Below are 22,809 nucleotides of genomic sequence, written 5' to 3'. Positions count from 1 at the left end.
CAAGAACAGAGGAAGAGAATTCACTTTCATCAGTTTCTAAGAGTTCAAAATGCCCACAGAACACACACTAGGTTTGACAAAATTTTACCATTCAACTTAGAGACAGACATTATAAAACAGGAAATAGTATATTTCCTAAAGACTCCTTTCTATGCTGCATGGAGGCATCTAGAATCTCCCCACAAAACCTTTCCTTACAGAAGTTTCATTTCATGTTTGGAGGTTCCTACGCATCACAGCAGTGGTATCGAGATGTCATCAATCCATAACTAGGAATTTGTGAATGTTCTGGGAGTCCCTGATAGACATGTATCTTGCAGGTATCTCAATCTACTGTAGCATATTCACTCTAGGAACCAAGGTCTCTAAAGAAGTCTTCTGGGAATAGCATAATCGCCTCTGGCACATTTTGAAGTTTCCAATTGCACAGAGGCTGTGGGAATCAGCCAGCAGAGCAACCACAGTCCGTGGCATCTCTGGGAGCTATTCCTGGGTCTCTCTCAGCAACGTCTGGAACCTATGATGCTGGATATGTGGATGCCACCAGCCAAGTTCCCACTGCTGAAGACAGTGCTGGGCTGAACAAGCCATGTGGGTTTTGATATTCCTCCATGCTGAACTGCTCACGGGGCCAATTGTAACCAGCAGAGAAAGATGTTCAGACTTCTCACTTTCATTATGATCCTGAGACAAAGCTCCTACGAAAGGATAATCTTCCCAGACATCTCTAATGATTAAAGAGGCCACCCCTTCTGATTATTACTTTTAATTAACATTTTTAATAATTGAAAAAACAAATACTGTGCTTATAAAATGGATGCATCTACCTGAGAAAATCATCCGATTTCACTTTACTAGCTATCATTTCTTTCTTTTTTCTATTTGTAAACCTCTCCTCTGCAGACTGCTGGTTTTAGAGTCACTAGTTGGAGCCTAAGTGCTGGTTCTAGACATTGAGCTATATACTAAAGTAAATAATATGGGTTTGTCTTTATTTTACCTTTCTTATCTTCTGCCTGTTCCTCCAGAGGTGGTGTTTTTTCAGATACAGAGCCATTACCTTCTTCAGACTTTACTACATTTTCCTCTCGGGTAGATTCCTCTCCGATGGGTATCATGTGCCCGTTTGAATTTTCAAAGTTAACTGTTACATCTCCATCTAAAATGGGAAAGAAACACCTAGATGTCTAACTTGCTGGCTTTCTTAAAAACAAGTTTTCCAGTTACTAGGATTGTAAAATTTGGATTCATGTTTCAGTCCCTGGGAACCAAATACACCCTGCACTGTTTCACCAGTTTATTCAAAACAAAAGAGCTAGAAAATCCTCCGTCTTGGGGAAAAGCTGCTATGGAGGGAATATCTATGCGCCATTTCAAGACAACAGGAATGATCATCCTAATTATCCAATATCCCAGGGCAGCAGAGTCCCTTGTTCATGTGCTTAGGTTTGTCTGAAGTCAATACTTATGTGTTTCTTTGTCATTCAGAAACAGAATGGCGAGAGGAATAATCTGGAAAATGGAATAAACATTTTACAAGCACCAAAAACACAAGGTGAATGCAAATACACAAATAACATGAAATGTAATTACACATACAAACAATAAGTGGGAGAATATGAAAATTTCCAAGTACTACTGGTTCCAGAATATATTAAGTATATGATGTGCTAACTTCACACAGTAATATAACTGCTACTCTATGTTCAGGGAAAACATGATAGCAAGGCTATTTTTATTTTTATTTGTTTATGGAAAGATTAAAGTATACTCAGGTAATTATTATATATAACTAGCCAAAAAGTCCCTAAGTTGTCCTAAAAATAATTTGAAAACATTCCAGAAAAAAAAAACACACATAAAAAAGTAATCACAAAGGAATTTTAAAAAACCATAATGGATACAATGTTGAGAGATCTAAATCATAAATTACTAATTTTAACTCCTGTATTTCCATAATTCCTGGGGGTTTCTAAAGTGAAAGAGACTTTGCAGAAACATTTAATTCAGTGATTCTTGAAAAGATTAACCCTACTTTATATCTGGAAAATTTTAAGAGGCTTTGCTACCATTGTAAAAGAAAAATGAACGAATGGAAGGTTTGAGCAAACTTAAAAATCTGCTTGATTACAGCTCTTTCGATTTTTTACTACTCTTATCTTGGCAATCATTATAAAACAGAAACCATTTCCCAAATTGTCATTAAATATGATTGAATTGCTTTGGCTTAACAATAAAATCCATTTGCCTTCTGAACAAACAGACATGACATTTTAATAAATCAACTACATATCATGAAATTATGTCATTTTTAGAATGAAAAAGCAATCGTTGCTTAGTCATGTAACTCCCAATAACCTATAACTAAGTCCCGTGTAAAACTAAAATAAACAATAATTGAAGGCAATGCCATTACAAGTAAATCTCAACTATTTTAATAAAATTAAAGTAAGAATTTTTAAAAGACTATACGTCAAACCAAAGAAAACCCAAATGATTCTTAATTCCTATTATTAAATCCCAAGAAATTAGCTATAAAAAGGAGGAGAACACAATATATCCAGATAAAATAAAAATGAAGAATGGAAAATTCCAAACAAAACAGAAAACCACTTGCTTATGTATAAAAATCTTCAGTTTTTAGGTAACTCAAATATAAATTTATCTTTGTTTTCTTTGACTTTAGTTGATAATAAAAGTATATTGAAGTCATGTCAATGACAATTTAATTCTATTTTACGCATTATTATATTAAAATTTTTAGTTAAATAACTGATTTCTTAAATTTAGAAAAACCTGGAAATTTTAATAGCTGTGACACAAGAAGAAAGTGGCTTATCCTATGATAGAGAGAAATAGTCAACAATGTGGAAAATACTTACTTTGAGGCATGAAATAAAGCTAGTTAGTATGAAAATAATTGTAGGAAAAAGAGACACATTTGTGATAAATACGGAATTCAAGAACAAAACAGAGGGGAAGTAAAGTTATTAATTAGCTGATGTGTATATTGAAAAGGCTTTCTAGTATTGAGTGTTAAGGAAGTTGTTTTAGAATTAAAATAAGTTAAATCCTTGACATAGTGTGTGTGTGTGTGTGTAAGTAAAATACAAGCAGAGCAAAGGAAGGCAAGAAGGTGCTGAGCTGGATGGCAGGTGACAATAAGCGGCCCAAGTCAACACATCTCATGACAGCAAAGGCAAGAGAAAACTCAAAACGTAGTTGTCAGCTTAAAGAAAACTGAGAGATAAAGCACAAACAGGAACAAGTGGTTAAATAAGGAACACGAGGGTGTTTGAAGGGGGTCACCTCCTTCTAGTAAACAGGTGTATTGGGGATATATTATAGTTAAAGGAGGGACAGATAGAAAGAGAAAATCATGTATGACCAAAAGGCAAGTGACAAAAGTCCACAGTGGGAGAAAAGGAAAGGATGGCACACAGGCAAAACCACCTCCACAACCTCATGTCAAAAGCTAAGGGAAAAGATGGAGGGAAAAAAGCAGAGGTAAGCAGCAAACTTGGACTAGATCATAGACTTCCCAGGAGAGAAGACGAATCACTGAACTTTTAGGTTGAAGATATGTCTGGATGTAAATAAGAGAACCTAAAAGGAAAAATAACAATAGCCGGGAGAGTATGGGATATGATGGGATGGGGTCAGACTCAGGGTAGCTAGAGGGATTTTTAAAGTCTATCTGGCTCACTGAATAAAGGGCTTGATGTACAGGCACTGTCAAGAGCAGACGCAAGGTCAAGAAGATCAAGGCAAACAATGAATCTTCACTGGCAGCAGAAAGGAGGTTGTTACCAAGAACAGCAGCTTCTAGTCTCTCAGACTGAAATTCTCCAGATAATCGCTTTTGGGAAAATCACAGAAAACTATTTTCTCCAGCCCTCAGCTGAAAAGGTGAAGGACTCCATTTACTACTGACATCCTCAGGAACCTTCAACCATTAGATAATTTCTACGGTTCTAGATAGGGACCATGGAAAAGCTGGAAAGTAAAATCTAGTATTTTATGACTTCTGAAACATTAAGCCTATTATTATATTATGCTTAGGTTAAAACATTGTTTTGTTCTTTTATGCTTTAAAACTTTTAGTTTCCACAGGAAAAGTTAAATAAAAAGATCAGAGAGTTAGATTTCTGAGAAGTATATGTTGGCCCAAGAAATTATAATCTATGAGGCAAATAGTTTCACAGATTCGGCAGAATAAAAATCATTTCTTTAAATTGACTATTGCTACTTGGTTTTTAGACAGAGCAAATTCTTTTTCTACCTACAAATTTTAATTAGGAAAAAAAGATGGGCTTTTAATCTTCACATTTAAACCCATTAACAGTTTCAATCATAAAATTTTCCATTTTGTGCTTTCTTTAAAATATTTCTAAATAAACGATGTCTAATAAATGCATTGGCCCATCCCATAAAGCTGATGGCCCAGTGTTAAGCTTTCAATGGGTATATTATTTCTCTATTGCCTTCAGAGACATTGGACAGGGGATTAATTTTGATATTGCAAGTCTACCTTTAAGTTTAAAAAGTTAGAAATGTGCATTTTTAACTCTTAAAAGTCTCAAACAGGAAATAAATAGCTTCAAAATAATAGAAAAACAGGGAAAACATAAAATTCATTCATAAAGTAGAGTAAGAAAAGTTTGACAGGTCAGAAATTGAAGTAAAATACCTAAAATTGCGAGGGCTTAAGAAAATGTTACTATTCACTCCAGAGTTCCCTACTTTCTTTGAATCAGGAGAAAAACAGGAAAGCATTTCTCAGCTCCACTCTGGAATTATTCAGATGTTGGAAAAAAGCATGTCATTTTGATTTACAAATAGTGAATGCCAAAAAATGTTAAGTCCTTTGCAAGGAACATATATCAGGAAAACAGCTGTATTATTATTTCAATTTCAATTTCAATTCTAAATTAATAGCATTTTATTTGTTCCCATAAAAGTACAATAATAATACTTCATTATGACAGTAAATGTGAGGGGAAGGGAGGCATGAGATAAATCAACAAAATTGCAACAAAATGTCCTTTAATTTTAAATTTAATAGTGGAAGCGATGAAAATCATTAGGTATTATTTATTTGGAGAAATAACCAATGTTAGTGTCTTCTTTTGAGGGTCAGTACCAGTTTCTATCTGATCCTTGTCTTTTCTGAACAAAGTTCCTCCTCGGGAGGATAGAGAAAAAAAGAGAAGATCAGAGATAGGGGAAAAAATTAGAAATAATCATTGCTAGGGAAAGATTCAGAGAAATGAAAAGAGAACAGTACTGCAAAATTACATGAGAGAACACAGAAAGCAGGTTAGTTTAGTTTGCCTATTCATGCTTTATTGATTGTACATTTCAGTGTTATTATAGAGTGCAAAGGACAAGAGGTATGTGTGCCTTCTCTCTTCTCTTTTATTGGTAGTCTTAAGAAACGAAATAGCATGAACCAAGCTAAAACTTTGCATTTACTCAAACACATGAGTTTCATGTGAATAGAAAGACTGAAACTCAAGAATAGAGAAGAGAAGGAGCCATAAGCATTTGTATCTCATCTGTATTGGCCTCGGATGTACCTTTGCAGAGTTTTAGGTTTAGAATGACACATGGTGATGGATTCACCAGGAAAGTCACTAGAATTATATAATACTTCAGATTCTCTGCGGCTCACAAAGGCATTACCAATGGAAGCAAGGCTCTTGGAATGCAGTAATCACCGCTTTACCTTACAAAGACCATGATCACTTTAAATTTCAAAAGAAAACAAAAGAAAGACCAAAGAATGAAGGACCAAAATATTTAAAATGTATGATTAATTTCCTCACCTTGATCAGGCAATTCCTTAAGCACTCCCCTTCTTATCAGCTCCTCTCTACTTTGTCGTGTGGATATCTTCCTTTCTAATACTTTTAAAAAGAACAAGCACAAGTAAGAATCAAGTCATTCCTTAAGATAATTATGAAAAACATTCCAAGTAGAATTGAGCACATTTATTCTCCTCACATGAGGGCTCAAACTCGTTTTCTTAGTTGCTTAAAAAAACACATGATCTGAGTCGAATCAACACAGCTATGACAAGAGCAAATGGCTGCAGCCCATGATCTGAAGTCCAGCCGCCATCCGTGGTCTTTCAAATGGCCACCTTTGTCCTGGCATCCAGGCATATTATTACACAGCAACTAGAGAGCATAAAGGCTGCTTCTCACGCTGAAGCTAGAAATGTTGCATTCTAAAACATATAATTCTATGGATATGCAGTGTATGAAGAAGATATGTATGCTTACATTAAAGAAAAAAACACATAAACATCAGTAAATATTCTGGGTAACCCATTTGCATTCCAGGAAAATGAACTATTTTCTAGTGTTTTCTCTGTCACTCCATCTATTACAAAAGCCCAACACATCTTATTTCTATAACTCTTTCCCCTGCATTCTCACTAATTCTAGAGAGTTTTCATATATTAGCTGACAATCCCCAGGTCTTAGGAGGATGGAGAAGGCAGTTAAGAATAATCAGCTTTCAGCCAGGAACGGTGGCTCATGCCTGTAATCCTAGCACTTTGGCGGGGGCCGAGGTGGGTGGATCACCTGAGGTCAGGAGTTCGAGACCAGCCTGGCCAACATGGCAAAACCCCATCTCCGAAAAATACAAAAATTAGCTGGGCATGGTGGTGGGCACCTGTAACCCCAGCTATTTGGGAGGCTGAGGCAGGAAAATCGCCTGAACCCAGGAGGCTGAAGTTGCAGTGAGCCAAGATCGTGCCACTGCACTCCAGCCTGGGCGACAAGAGCGAAACTCTATCTTAGAAAATAATAATAATAATAATCAGTTTTCACAGACATGTAAATCCATGGGGATCTTAACATTGATTCTTCCTTCTTCTGGAACAAATGTAAATGCCTGGCAGAACTTTGGAATGGGGCTTGGGAGCTCCGGAGCAGGATCTCAATAGTGTTCCCCTTGAGTGTGTATAGTATTAAATCCTGTGCTCTATATGTCCATGCAACTGCAAAGTCCATTCCTCACTTTCAGGGGCCAAGAAGGTGCGTAAAATTAACATGTGGTCATGTCATCTATTAATCCTGAGTCAACATTTCCCAAAGCGTGTTCTGCAGAACTCTATTTCCTCCAGACCCTCTGTTCAAAAATGCACTTTGATACAGCAGCGAAGGGCCAGATAAGGAGTCTAGGGCACTTTGAAGAGCAGGAAAGCTACACTGGTAGACAACAGGCAGCTGCAGTAGCACGAGATTTCTGACGCTCCCCGATTCCTACTCCTGGGCTCATTATCTGCAAATCCTGGAACTGCTCTAGACAACATCGTTTCAACTAAACTAAAGCCATTACCCCAAACCAGGTTCTTACACATCCAAAGGGAGCATGTGATAACACTAAGAAGACATTTGTGATAACACTAAGAACATGTTTGCTCAGGGGCTCCAGGGCCTCAAGCAAGGACACTGATAGGAGACAGGGTGGGAGGATGCGCCCTGGGCAGCCAGCTTTGTAGTAAGTGCATGAAAGTCTTCCTTAAGTGTTTGCTAATTGCGTGTACCACAGAATAGCAACACTTAGTCTCTTGAAGAACCTGGATTTTTTTTTCCTTTCTGATAATAGAAATTGTGTATTCCTTTTTAAATCCTGGTTGCTAGAAAGATCAGAGTAAAACTGGATATTTGACACAGATTTCATATGACAATTCGTGGATGGAATCTCTGTTTCCTCCTTCTCTAAAACCTGACTTGACTTACAATATATAAGCTCTTTACTGTACATTTTGTCAAACTTTTTTTGGATAGAATCAGAATAGAAACAAACAGGAAAATGAGTGAATGAATGAATAAATGGTCAAAAGAATGACAATGAACAGCTTTGGGTTAAAAAGGAGACATACACAGAAGGCTTCCCTCCCTTCCTTTAGATTCCTCACTGACCCCATTCTTCCCGTCCCTTCCAGAAGCAAGTAACAACAGCTCACTTAAAGGTTAGTAATTTCAATGAAAAAAGTTAACCGGGCAAGGAGTCTTTTTTTTTTTTTTTAAACTGGGTGTTCTATTATGTAAAAAGAGTGTTGTTATTTAAATACAGTTTCAATTTGTTCAGCCTCTTGTCAAAAAGGAGAGAACTCTTATCAATGCAGGAAGCCAAAGAACACCCACAATGACAGGTGGGACACTGCTGGGATTTTGCAGGTGCTTTAGAAGGACCTTGACCACTGCAGCCTCCTACGGATTGTAAAAGCCCATTCATGCTTGACTGGGCTCTGAGGGGTGGCGGGACTCTGTAGACCTCCAACAGTTGTCTTGGCCTCCATTCCTGGGGACAGGCCCAGAGATTCACGGCTGTTCTGCCCTAAACTTAAGGATGAAGGTGGCAACTGCAAGAGCAAGTGCCGCTGGCCTAGGGATCGGGCCACATTCTCGCAAACCAAATGCACTGCCAATTCAGCATTCAATCACGGTGGCTGTCTTCCTAACCGGCCCTTTGCTCATAAGAAACAAAACTTTTACTTGTTTGCTGCTTCTTTAAAATTGCCCAAAACACAAAATGGCTGCCAGGAGTCCTGGATTCTAGTCCTTGAATTCCTACAACTTGTTGAGTGACGCTGGGCAGTCATTTTGAGTTCCTGGGCCTCTAATCCATTATCTGTAAAATAAGGGACACAATTCAAGGATCACTAAGGACAATTCATCCAGCTCAAATGCTAAGTGATCCTGTATCATTAATCGAGGCTGTCTGTAATCTCTGCTCGGGCACCTTTTAAAACGTTCGTTCTTGCACTAAAAAATCATCCGATAGCCTGAAACATACCAGGTTTCTTATTCTGCCTTTCCATTATGGATCCCGGAGGATTCTTTAGTTTTAGTTTTGAGTTTTGCTTAAATTCTAACTTAGTCTCAGCTAAAAATTCCCCCTTTCTTCCTTGTAAACTAAAAATTCCCCCTCTTTCTTCCTTATAAACTCTGGAGCTTTGAAGCAGCAGCCTTGGCTTCCTGCCAAGAATCAAAACCAACAGCTTTGTTCTTTTGCTCTACCTCCTATAAACAGGCTCTGATAGGAAAATGCCGTTGGCTATTTGTTTGGTCTTTCGCTGAGAGCGTATTTAACACACAATGCGGATACCTATGTACAGGGCCAATGAGAACAAACTGCAGGCGACTGAGCACGGAAAGTATGTTGCTGGGGCACAGCATTCCAACCACCGCTCTCACAGCAGTACAAGTATCTCATTCTTCACCTTTTAAAATATTTGCCTCTTGTTTATATAGTGCCTGCATGTTTGCAGAGCACATTCACTGGACACTTTTTCATGGGCTCAGAGGGGGTTTGCATTGCAATGAATCTGAGAGGTCATTCTAGTCCAACACACCGCACAAAGCAGGGGCTGTGTCAGAATATTCCTGAGATGTGCTCACCTGCTTAAAATCATTCAGAGGGAAGATGCTCACTTTAAGGCGCAACCCACTTCAGTATCGATCACCCTCATTTTGAGGAAGGTATTCCAGAGAAGGAGTCAAATCGCACTCCCTGTAACTTCTGCGCATCAATCTAACCCAAGCTCTCTGTAGCTCTGGACCAAAGTCAGTTGTTTGTGAGCAGAAAACGGCAGCAGTCGGCTCCAGGTCATCACTGAGAGCCTGCTGTTATTGCAGCCTGCTCGAATCTGATCCCAAGTATCCCACCAGCTGCTCTTTGACTTTGAAGCTCACACCAATCTATGCACAGAAATCTATGCACCACAGCTACAGCACAACCAAGATACTGCCAGGGAAGACGCTAGTGGGGCACAGGTCGCTGAATGTCGCACAGGTCGCTGAATACAGTAGCTAAGGTGTCTCCATGAAAAGTATTATCGCCAGTTGAGTAAATAAATGACTCATGGCCTCTCACTTTTATCCCAACTGGAAAAGCATAAGAGCTTTTTTTATACCAAGATCAAACAAAGCCATGATTTCTGTTTCACTCTGCATTGGGCTAATCGATGTTTTGACAGTTCAATTCTGATAACAGCAGCGCACACTCTAATTCTCTCTGGGAAGTGAAGGAAACACTGCCCTGTATTTTCCTGACTTCAGGCTTATACTCTGGTAATCTTCCAAGAACTTCCCATGGCTGCCCATCTTACTTCCAACAATCCCTGAACTCACCGCAGCCCCTTAGGCTGTCCCGCCTCCCACGTGCCTGGCTCCTAACCACTTCTTTCTGGCTCTTGGCTTCAATTTCTTGGGGCCCTTCATGGTGCTGTCCTTCCCAGGAGGCCATATCCCCAGACACCTGCTAGACTCACTCCATCCTGTCCCACAAGTCTCTGCTCAAAGGTCACCTTAGTGGAAGTCCCTTCCCTGAACTCCTGATGTAGAATGGCTATTCCCCTTCCCAACTTTATCTCTTCTTTCCCTGCAAAACCCATCATCACCTCCTAACATGTGTAAGTATAATCTCATTGAGAACCAAAATTCTGTTTTGCTTACTGCTGTGTCCCCAACGTTGACTTGCAGGCTGTTGGCTTTGAAAAAATATGTGTATTTGTTGAATAAAATAAAAGAAAATAGCTAATCATGAGAATGGTATTGTTTCTGCCCCTTCCCAGTCCTCAATTTGGGAGAAAGCAAGTGAGGCTTGTGGCAAAACCCTGAGGGACAAGAATCTTCTGTCTTCCCCCTCCTTAATTCTTGGCTGGGCCAGTCCTAGGGAAAAAAAATCTCAACCTTCTGTCCTATGGATGATCTGAAAAAGTCTCTGTATGCACTGAAGAAGGGAGCTCACAGTCTGTAGACGACAAACACCAGCACCTACCAGGGTGTAGTACACGACTGGGCTCCTCATAAATTAGAAATGATTTATGATGTCCTTCTGGGCATGGAGAGGTAGCTGTGGAGCTGCACTCAGGAAAAGAGGCTGGAGCATATGCCGCTGGCTTTTTTCTGCGGATACTTGGCCGGGATTTCATATTACTCTGGAAATATCTGTGAGAGTAAATCTTGTAGTCAACAAGTCACTTGTGTTTTTCTTTGGCAAGGAAAGAGAGTCCTAATTCTCAATTCTAACACCATTTAATGACTGGACAAAATAGAAGAGCAAATAGAAGACTATTAAATAAGCGTGCCATGTTATCTTCTCAGTTCTGAGTACTGAATGGCCTCACTGTAAAACTGTGACAGAAACACACAAAACCACTTGTCTTGTGTTGAAAGTGTTCTACAAGAGCCTGGCTCGGCTTTGCCCCTCTTCAATAGCAGTTGCAGAAAACAGAATGTCAGAAAATGGTCTGCTTTTAAAAAGATCTTCACTAAGGCAGAGCTAAGTCATTTAAAGAAACAACCACCTCAATGCCACCCAACAGGACATTTGCAAAAACCTTCCAAAACATCCCAAGAATGTACAGCAGAGATACAAAGCCAACATCCCCACCTAAAAACACTCAGGGGTCTGGTGATTTTTTTGTTTATCTGCTCCAGCCACTCCCCTACTAAAGAATGCTACAGTCTGTGGAACAAGTTGGACTTGGAACGGCAGCCAAGCTTTACAACCGGTCCCAGCGAACCATTTTTCCCATCACTTTCCTTCCATCTCTTTTTTGCAAGCCTGGCGTTAAAGTCAAACTTTACTTCTTGCCATTTCCTAAACATCTGCGGTTCTTCAGCTCCATTCCTTCATGTATTGTTCCTTCTTCCTAGAATTTAGACTGTTTCCCTATCCCTCTCGGGTGAAATCTACCCTAAAATGTTAAGTTCTCTTCACACAGTAGCTCTGCATGGAGATCTCACTATCCTGATGGGCTAGAACTTTGTGTTCCAAAACCACTTTCAACCAACTTCTCTGTGCCTCAGCGTCCTCATCTGCAAAATGGAGAGATAGCAACTACTTTCCTGGTTCTTTTGGACACTAAATAGGTTAAACCAAGTAAAATACCTAGACCAGTACCTAGGATCTAGAAAGCATTCAATACATATTAGCTATTAACTATTATTTCTGTTATAGCACTTACTAAGTTGTTCATTACTAAATTCATGTGTATGCGATTGCATAATCACATGATTCTAGTCTAAGCCTTCTGAGGGATGTCGTGTTTATCATGTCATTCCCATAATGCCCAAAATAATATATCGCACAGAGTAGATATTGGGGACCTAAGTGTCTTTTTGGGGGGAAGGAGGAAAGGCATGTCTAGCCTCCTCTTCTACTTCTTTTAGAAATGGCCTTCCTGACATTTTTCCTTTGGGAAACCACATTCCCCCTCTCTTAGTCCGTGTCATTTGTAGAAGGCTAACCTCATCCCTGGGCACAAGGCTCTTGGGCTCCTGGGCTTATCCAATCAGAGCCCAGTTTCTCCCTGGCACTGGTGACTGGTTCAGAGAGGGACACATGCTCAAGTTGCAGAAATAAGATCCAGGCCCAAAAATTTTGCTGGAACAATAGGAAAGCAAGGCTTTCTCTCTTCTGGAGCTGTTAAAACCAGACAAATATGAGCAAGAGTGGCTAGCGGCCACCTTGCCTCCGCAAGAGGAGAATTGAAGTTAACAATGACAACAACAACAAAAGCCAATAGAGAGGAAATACAGACTCAAAAGAGGGAGCGAGTCAGGTTCTTAATGAGATAGCTTGTAAGCACCTGGATCCAACCACGCCTGAAGGTTTTCTGCCCCTGGATTTTTCAGTTACATGAGCCAATGAGTTCTCTCTTTCATTAAGTTTGTCATGATTCATCAGCAGTGAAGAGCCCTGACTAATCCAAAAAGTATCAAATAAATGTTGTTTTTTTTTTTTTGAGATGGAGTTTCACTCTTGTCACCCAGGCTGCAGTGCAGTGGCGCGATCCCAGCTCACTGCAACCTCCACCTCCCGCATTCAGGCAATTCTCCTGCCTCAGCCTCCCAAGTAGCTGGGATTACAGGCGCCCACCACCATGCCCAGCTAATTTTTTTTGTATTTTTGGTAGAGACGGGGTTTCACCATGTTGGCCAGGCTGGTCTCGAACTCCTGACCTCAGGTGATCCACCTGCCTGAGCCTCCCAAAGTACTTGGATTACAGGCATGAGCCACTGCGCCCAGCCTCAAATAAATGTTTTTAAATTGAATTTTCTTCCAGTAGTGACCACAGATTCTCTAGGTTTTTGAGGGCAGAAATATGAAAGGAGAACTAATATAGCCCCTCTTTACCCACTCAAGAGTTTGAAACTTGGCCAGGACTTAAGAAAGAGGAAGATGAAGAGATCTGTGTTCCTTCCTCCTCTTGGGAAATTACTGTCGCAACTTCACCCAGAAATCTGATAGTAATCATCTATTTCTTATGTGCTTGGAGAACATTTTCCTATTTATCTTCTACCCACTATCCCTAAAAGATAAGCTAAGCAATTCTTCTTATTATTATTATTGTTATTTTTGTTTTCAGATGGAATCTCACTTTGTCACTCAAGCTGGAGTACAGTGGGGCCATCTTGGCTCACTGTAATCTCTGCCTCCCGGGTTCAAGCGATTCTCCTGCCTCAGCCTCCTGAGTAGCTGGGATTACAGGCGTGCGCCACCATGCCTGGCTAATTTTTATATTTTTAGTAGAGATGGGGTTTGGCCATGTTGGCCAGGCTGGTATTGAACTCCTGACTCATTCTCCTGCCTCAGCCTTCTGAATAGCTGGGATTAAAGGCGTGCGCCACCATGCCTGGCTAATTTTTGTATTTTTAGTAGAGATGGGGTTTCCCCATGTTGGCCAGGCTGGTCTTCAACTTCTGACTCATTCTCCTGCCTCAGCCTCCTGAGTAGCTGGGATTACAGGCATGCGCCACCATGCCCGGCTAATTTTTGCATTTTTAGTAGAGATGGGTTTTCGCCATGTTGGCCAGGCTGGTCTCGAACTCCTGACCTCAAGTGATCCGCCTGCCTCAGCCTCCAAAGTGCTGGGATTACAGGCGTGAGCCACTGCGCTCAGCTAAGCAATTATTTTTATTTTCCTCCTCAGATAAGGGTATTAAGACTTACAGAGACTAAATACATTTTCCAGTCACACAGTAGGAACCTGGTTGAACCCAGGTGTGTCTAACCAAAAGACTCCTGCTTTGTATTCTCCAATCTGAGTTGATAATTGTAAAGATTCCAACTTTCCCACCAGAGGTACGCTGCTTTCTGATTTTTCTTAAGAAAGCAGACAGCAGAACACTTTTTAAAGTTAATTTTAAATGGGTATTTTTAAAATGGTAGTACATTATCACAGAGTTCAAATTATAAAAGGATACAGTGTAAATTCTCACTCTCACCTCCCCCTCCCAACTATTAGACTTGAACCTCAGCCTTACTCCACAAGCAATTCTCCACTTTTATTAGTGTCTCGTGTACCCTTCCAGACATACTTGAACAAATATTCATTTTATTTTTTCCTTTTTTTTTTTAACATAAAAGGTAGGATGTTTTGTAATAGTTGTTTTGTTTTTGTAAAAGTGTCAGAGGCATGTGAGCCAGAGCAACTCCATCTTGAATAGAGGCTGGATAAAAGGAGGCTAAGACCTACTGGGCTGCATTCCAGATGGTTAGGGCATTCCAAATCACAGGATGAGCTAGGAGGTCAACACAAGACACAGGTCTTAAAGATCTTGATGACAAAACAGGTTGCAATAAAGAAGCCAGCTAAAACCCACCAAAACCAAGATGGCCACAAGAGTGATCTCTGTTCATCCTCACTGCTACACTCCCACCAGCGCTATGACAGTTTACAAATGGCATGGCAATGTTAGGAAGTTACCCTATACGGTCTAAAAAGGGGAGGCATGAACAATCCACCCCTTGTTTAGCATGTAATCATGACACAACCATAAAAACGGCAACCAGCACCCTCAGGGCTGCTCCGTCTATGGAGTAACCATTCTCTTATTCGTTTACTTTCTTAATAAACTTGCTTTCACTTCACTTTATGGACTCCCCCTGAATTCTTTCTTGTGCGAGATCCAAGAACCCTCTCTTGGGGTCTTGATCAGGACCCAGTTCCTGTAACAAAAGTATATAATAGTTTACAAATTTCAGGTAGTAGGACGTCACAGATAAGACCGAGGTGGGAGGAGGGAAGAGGTGATTGTCTTTGACCTGTGCAAACAGCAGAAGGGAATGGACATGGGAGATCAGCCCATGGGGACCTATGGTTCTAATTCCGAAGGAATAAAGGTCCAAGATTCAAACAATGAGCAAGTCCTCAATCCCAGAAGGGCCAGGAAGTACAAGCAATCTCAGGAGAGTATTAGAAGCGAAGATTTGAGTGCTACGTGTAACACAGCCTGTCCTTCCCCTTCACTCGGACTCTCGCAAACTCATAAGAAACACAAATGCCTAAGACAGGTGTTTTTGAATTCATCTAGTTCAAAGAAAAGCTTGCGTGTTTCCATTTCCTGTTTCTTTACAGTAAAAGATGGTAAACCTAAGACACAGTGACATCACAGAGGGGACCAATGTTTGAAATACGAATAATGATAATCATCCCTAGAGAAATTACATTCTAATCTCGTACCAAAAAGAACAGGCTAGAGAACTGATTTTAAAGTGAATCTCGCAGCCGGGTGCGGTGGCTCACACCTGTAATCCCAGCACTTTGGGATGCCGAGGCGGGTGGATCATGAGGTCATGAGATCGAGACCATCCTGGCTAATATGGTGAAACCCTGTCTCTACTAAAAATACAAAAATTAGATGGGCGTGGTGGTGCACGCCTGTAGTCCCAGCTACTTGGGAGGCTGAGGCAGGAGAACGGCGTGAACCCGGGAGGCGGAGCTTGCAGTGAGCCAAAACCGTGCCTCTGCACTGCAGCCTGGGGACAGAGAGAGACTCCATCTCAAAAAAAAAATAAATTAATTAATTAATAATAAATAAAGTGAATCTCAGCTGTAAATGGTAATGAAGCTTTTCAAACTAAGAGATCATAAACAATAGCCATTGGAAGAGAAGCTCCAGAGAGCCTGAACTTCTAACACCCTTCTCCATGATCTGCTTTCAATCTACACATTTCAGGGACTCAACACCTTTGATCAAGATGGGATAATATTTCATTTCATCAGTCAACAGCAAGCAAGATTAGATATAAAAGAAATCTTAGTGACACTAAAGCATCCTAAATGAAGACATTTCCATTCATTTAATTTTTTTTTCTTTCTTTCTTTTTTTTTAGACAAGGTCCTGCTCTATCACCCACGCTGGAGTTCAGTTGCACGATCTTGGCTCACTGCAGCCTCCGCCTCCCGGGCTCAAGCCATCCTCTCACCTTAGCCTCCTGAGTAGCTGGGACTACAGGCAGGCACCACCATGCCCAGCTAATTTTTGTTTTGTATTTTTTTTAAGAGATGGGGTTTTGTCATGTTGCCCAGGCTGGTTGTGAGCTCAAGTGATCCATTTGCCTTGGCCTCCCAAAGTGCTAGGATTACAGGCATGAGTCACTGTGCTGGTCCCAACTCATTTAAAGATCTAATTCTATTGCCTTGGGGTAAAGGTAGCTGAAATTCTTCATATTTTAGGTTGATCTTTTCAGGGGGGTCATGAAAAAAATGTATAATCTTTTGTTTTGTTTTGTTTTGAGATGGAGTCTCCCTCTGTCACCCAGGCTGGAGTGCAGTGCCACAATCTGGGCTCACTGCAACCTCTGCCTCCTGGGTCAAGCGATTCTCCTGCCTCAGCCTCCTGAGTAGCTGGGATTACAGGCGCCCACCACTGGTTTCGAACTCCTGACCTTGTGATCCGCCTGCCTAGGACTCCCAAAGTGCTGGGATTACAGGCGTGGGCCACCGCGCCTGGCCAAAAATGTATAATCTTTAAAAGCCTATTTTTTATTGAGTTGAGCCATGAACAATACATATTAAAACAACACCAACTCAGGTAGGTGGGGATAACCAGTCTAAGTTGTAAGAAGATTTGAGTAGGAATTTCCCCAAATCCATGTTTATTACTTTCATTATACATATCCAATCAGACCAGGTTTCTTAAGATGATTAAAAAGTTTATTTTCTGGAGCATTCTTCACATTCTGTCCACTACCTACCATCTTGCCTACACAACAGAGAGCGCAGGATTTGTAAAGAACAGTATTCCTTTGGCAAAACTGGTCCAGGCCTAAACTAAAGCAGGAAAGATAAACTACACCTGATTCCTGCCCAACCCTGCAGTGATAGGAAAATGGGTAATTTCAACTAAAGTTTTTATTTTCTAAGATAAACTCAAAAATGCAGTTTGGGGAAATGTAACTTTTCACTGTAGCTGAAACTGTAACACTTAAGGTTTGATAGCAAAGCTAAGTTTGTACTTAGACATTATGCTCTCTTTCAATAATCCCCCCTTGCCACTCTGTGTTTCAAATATTGTGATTATTAGGGTAATATCAGGGTCTCATCCTTCTTGAAGACTGAAAGGCTATGAAATGTAGAAGGAAGAATATATTTCTCTTAATATATACTCTATATAATAGAATATTTTATACAATAGGTTAGAATAGACTGGGCTGGGTGTGGCAGCTCATGCCTGTAATCCCAAAGCTTTGAGAGGCCGAGACAGGAGGATCACTTGAGCCCAGAGTTCGAGACCACCCTGGGCAATACAGTGAGACACCATCACTCTAAAAAATAATAATAAATAAAATTTAATTTAATTTAAAAAGAATAGACTGCTATATACTATATAGACATATATATAATTCTTAAGAGGTCTAGAATATGTTATGTGTAGAAGTATTCTTGTCCTATATTGTTTCCTGTATAATATTTACAGAAAGGTATAAAATAAATATCATTCCTATATAATATTTATATAGAAGTTCACGATGTTATATTACATTATATATAATAGACTCTATATAATAGAATACTTTTATATAGGATGTATTCCAGTCCTCTTAAGAATATACCTTTGTGTTCAAATCCAGACCCTGCAAGTTATTGGTAGGTGATCACAGGCAAACTCCCCAACTTGTCTGAGCCTTTGTTTCCACATGTGAAAACACAGGCACTAAAACCTAGCATGAATAGACACTAGGATGATTAAAATACCTTGTAGGCCGGACGTGTTGGCTCACGCCTGTAATCCCAGCACTTTGGGAGGCCGAGGCGGGCGGATCACGAGGTCAGGAGATCGAGACCATCCTGGCTAACACAGTAAAACCCCATCTCTATTAAAATACAAAAAAATTAGCCGGGCGTGGAGGCGGGTGCCTGTAGTCCCAGCTACTCTGAGGCTCAGGCAGGAGAACGGCTTGAACCTGGGAGGCGGGGCTTGCAGTGAGCTGAAATCGTGCCACTGCACTCCAGCCTGGGTGACAGAGCAAGGCTCCGTCTCAAAAAAAAAAAAAAAAAAATATTGTAAAGGGTTTGGCATAAATTACAGACCAAAGAAATAGGAGTTTTTTTCTCCTCTACTTTCCGTTCCTCCTGTATACATTTGCATATTCCTTGATAATAATCCACCAATATTTTCACTTTGACATGCTTATTGACCTAGAAGGCAGCATAGTATAGGGATTAAGAATGAAAACTCAAGGCAGGGTTCTGAGGATTAAATACTGGCTATGCTTTGCATAAGGCCTGGAACTTAGGGTGAGTTACCTAACTTTTCTGTGCCTCGCTAGTTTACTCAGGAGTAAAAGTGAGATTATAATAGTAACCTGCATCATAGGGTAACTGGGAAGATTGCAGGCATTTAAAATAGTATCACAGGCTGAGCAACATAGTGAGACTCCATTTCGACAAAAAATTAAAAAATTATCTGGACGAGGCAGGAGGATCACTTGTACCCAGGAGTTAGAGGTTACAGTGAGTTATGATTGTGCCATTGCACTCCCGCCTGGGTGACAGAGAGAGAAAATGTCTATAAAGATTTATTAATAATTAATTAAAAGAGTGCCTGACACATAGTAAATACTCAATGAGTTAGTTATCATTATTATTAATACCCACATATCTTTTTCCTATATTAAGTTTAATCCTAAATGAAACTTCAAATGAGTAACAGAAATACATTGTTTAAACTTTAATTTTTTTAGGAAAAACTACTTTACTTCACAATGCTACACATATAGAAATTACCCAAATTATCCAAAGGGAACATTTTCAAGCCTCATGGGGTAGTAACTAATTTGAACTTTTTAGCATTGAATTGAAATGAAAAACTCAGCAAACAGAAAAGATGACAGAATGCCAGCAATATGTCACTGTCTTACTTAACACAGGTGATTAAACTTTCACTGGTGTCAATAATGTTTTGCATTTGATTCATCTGAAGTTTTTTTAAAAAAACATTACAGAGGGTAAGTGGTGGGGTGGGGGGATGGGAAGTTGTTGAATGGGCACAGAGTTTTCATTTTGCAAGATGAAAAAGTTCTGGAGGTCTGTTGCACAACGATGTGAATATACTTAACACTACTGAACTGTAAACCTAAAATGGCTAAGATGGTAAATTTACATTATGGATTTTAAAATAAAATCAAATTGTAAAATATTTTTGGACTATAGATTTCTATAAATGCTGAAATGAAAAACAGACAAGAAAGAATTTTCATCATGATAATGCATAATCAGTTTTCTAATAATTTTCTAATATCTAGTCTTCTTTCCAATCATGTTTTTTTATTATCTTGTATTTTTGTATATAGCCTCTTACGCCCTGTCTTATGGGTACTAAGTAAACACTTATACTTTGGAATAAAGGAAACTTCATGAGTACCAATTTCAAAACTTAGAGTCTAGGCTTGGGAATCAGTTGGAGAAACCTTCGGACAAAAAGTGTTATAAGCCTAGGTGAGCAAACACCTAACACAAAAGAAGTAAAAATTAAGATTGCATCTTATATTCTAAGTGAGAAATAAATCAGGAAAATATGTAAGCCAAAAAACAGTCACTTTCCAGGACTTAGCCCTCAGTGATAAGGACCAGATTCATATCACAGGATGAAAAAGACAAAACAAAACCACAAAGGGAAATAATATGCAAAGGAAATAAAATAATGGACTTTCCTGACATGAATTCTCTGACCCAGGCCAGAAGGGCTTCTGTAGTACCTTTAAAAGTGTTTAAAGTGGCACCACTCCAGAGGAAAATGAAATTAGGAAATTATCCACCCAAGCAAGGGATATAAACAATCGGATCTTCTCTTAAAGCAATACAAACCCACTTTGTCTCAACCCAATGGAGGCCTTATTTAATTAAGATGTGGGTGGGAACAGTGCTCCTTTTCTCCACATCTCCCTTAGCAATCAAATGTGATGGGAAAAAAAGGGAAAGCAAGTTAACAGTTCTGCAATTCATTCTATGTGTGTGATTTTTAAAATGTGTCATTTGTAATCAGAAATCAGCAAAATCAGTAGCATCCATGTCTCATTTGAGAATGCTTTCACAGAATGCTCAGTGAAAATGCCTTGCTTATCTGAATTCACTAGAAAAACCTAACTCCCCCTGGAAAAGACAGGAGACTTGAGATACTAGTCAGGTCTACGGTGCAACCCATTTAAATCCAGAGCTCGGCTTGGATTAAACACAATATCCCACTTTTTCCAGAATGTACAGGAAGCAAGGGAGACTCCTCAACTCCATTTAGAAAAAAGATTTCATGGTTTTATTGATCTGTAAGAGGTAGGACCTGATGGTTAGGCCATTTATTGTGCAGCTGGGCTATTCTAAACCCATGGTGGAAGGATCCCATATTTATAAAACCACTAACTTCAATTATGACAAATGCACAAAAAGTTAGCACTCATATTCTATTACTCTTTCCCATAAATGGGTTTTACCACTAGAATAGACCTATAATGAATAATAAATGCTCCATAAATAAAAAGATGGGCCATAATGAGTCTTTCCATCCACCTATGTATAAAAAGATTGAACCAAGAAAAAAAATCCATTCTACTGGGAGAAAAAAAGGAGAGAAATAATTAGTCTCCTTTATATTTAGAGCACATAGAGGAAATCTGTTTTAACACAATTATATACCTTTAGGAAAATAATAGACGATATTTTTTAAAAGCATACGTAATAAAATTATTATATAATATCTCTTGCCCACAGAATTTCTAGCACTCATTTGGTCTCATTAGGTTTTGTTGTGAAACACACAAGAACACAAATGGTTGAATTAAAATACAACCCCCACCCCACTTCCTTTTTTGAGAAAGATGTTCCCACATTGACCTTTGCAATGCTGCCATACAGAGCAGTCACAGTTACTTAAGGTCATTATCCATTCATGAGAGAATAGCTCCCCACCCTACCCACTAAATTGGTAAAATATTCATTTAGTCTGTTATGGCTTTTCAGGGTTTCTTGAGGCTGTTTTAAGCAACTCTCAGTGGTATGAACACTAAAGAAGGATTGAAAACAAGCACAGTCATTCCCTACCCCTCGCCCCAAATCCAGCACTTTCCAAATCAAAAAGATTCACTTGCAAATGCTCCATATATAGGATGGGATAAGGTCCATCAAGAGCCATTCATTCATTCATTCGTTCATTCAATATACATTTACTGAATGTTTAACATAAGCCAGGCACTATACAAGTTCCTTTGAGATCTCACCAAAGAAGAAAACAAAAATCCCTGTTCTCATGGAATTTATAATCTACTAGGAAGTGGGGTCAGATAACAAACAATAGAAATAATATATAGATGTTAGACGGTAAAATGTGCTATGGAAAATGAAAAAAGTAAGGTAGAAAAAGAGGAGGAATCAGGCTAGGCATGGTGGCTCACATCTATAATCCCAGCACTTTGGGAGGTCAAGGTAGGACAATCACTTGAAGCCAGTTGGACACCCAGCCTGGGCAGCTGAGCAAGCCTCCATCTCTATGAAAATTTTTTTTTTTTTTTAAATTAAGTTGGGTGTTGTGGTGCATGCCTTTGGTCCTAGCAACTGGGGAGGCTGAGGCAGGAGGATTGCTTTGAGCCCAGGGGTTAGAGGCTGCAGTAGAAATGATCACACCACTGCACTCCAGCATGGGTGAATGAGCAAGACCCTGTCTCAAATAAATAAATAAATCAGAAAAGAAAAGACAAGGAGGAATCAAAAGTGCTGGGTGGAGCTACTTTATACCCACCAGGATAGCAATAATAAAAAAAGACAGGTAGTAATAAATGTTGGCTGGAGTGTAGAGAAATTAGAATGCTCATACACTGCTAGTAGGAATATAAAATGGTGTGGCTGCATTGAAAAACAGTTTGGCAGGTCCTCAAAATGTTAAACATTGAATTAACACATGACTAAGCAATTCCATTTCTAGGTATATAACCAAGAGAAATGAAACCAAGAGAAGTGAAAACATATATGTACACAAAAACTTATATACAAATGCACACAGCAACATTATTCATAATAGCCACCAATAGAAAGAAACCCAACGTCCAGCAACTGATGAATAAATAAAATGTGGTATATTCATACAATGGAATGTTTGGTATTTGATAATGAAATGATGTACTGATACACACTACAACATAGATGACCAATGAAAGCTTGCTAAGTGAAAGATACCAGTCATAAAAGACCACATATGTATTGTATGATTCCACTTATATGAGATATCAAGAATAGGCAAACCCGCAGAGATAGAAAGTAGAGCTGGGAGATTGGTGAAATGGGGAATGACTGCTAATGAGCATGGGATTTCTTTCTAGAGTGATGGAAATGTTTAAAATTGATTGTGGTGATGGTTTCACAGCTCATGAATATTACTAAAACCTATTGAGTTGCACGTGTTAAATGGGTGAACTGTTTGGTATATCAATTATATGTCAACAAGGCCATTTAATTTAAAGAATTCTGGGGGAGAGAAGAGATTTGAAATAGAACAATCCAGATAG

The 22,809-nt window shown here is 39.5% G+C and overlaps 1 protein-coding gene across 6 annotated transcripts in view; it reads right to left on the bottom strand.

Moving 5' to 3' along the window:
* PHACTR2 (phosphatase and actin regulator 2) overlaps nt 1-22,809 on the bottom strand; it is a 292,400-nt gene that overhangs the window by 75,485 nt on the left and 194,106 nt on the right. For all 6 annotated transcript variants that reach the window (XM_055391372.1, XM_055391371.2, XM_019029804.3 and 3 more), the window contains exons 3-4: nt 5,829-5,909; nt 1,001-1,159 (exon numbers count right to left, since the gene is read on the bottom strand). In XM_055391372.1, the coding sequence (XP_055247347.1) occupies nt 1,001-1,159; nt 5,829-5,909 (240 nt within the window). The remainder of the gene's footprint in view (nt 1-1,000; nt 1,160-5,828; nt 5,910-22,809) is intronic.

The sequence above is a fragment of the Gorilla gorilla genome, chromosome 5, assembly GCF_029281585.2.
Source record: "Gorilla gorilla gorilla isolate KB3781 chromosome 5, NHGRI_mGorGor1-v2.1_pri, whole genome shotgun sequence".
Classification (NCBI taxonomy): domain Eukaryota; kingdom Metazoa; phylum Chordata; class Mammalia; order Primates; family Hominidae; genus Gorilla; species Gorilla gorilla.
The sequence above is the reverse complement of the archived record's forward strand: the minus strand, read 5'-3'. Positions and strand labels throughout refer to the sequence as shown.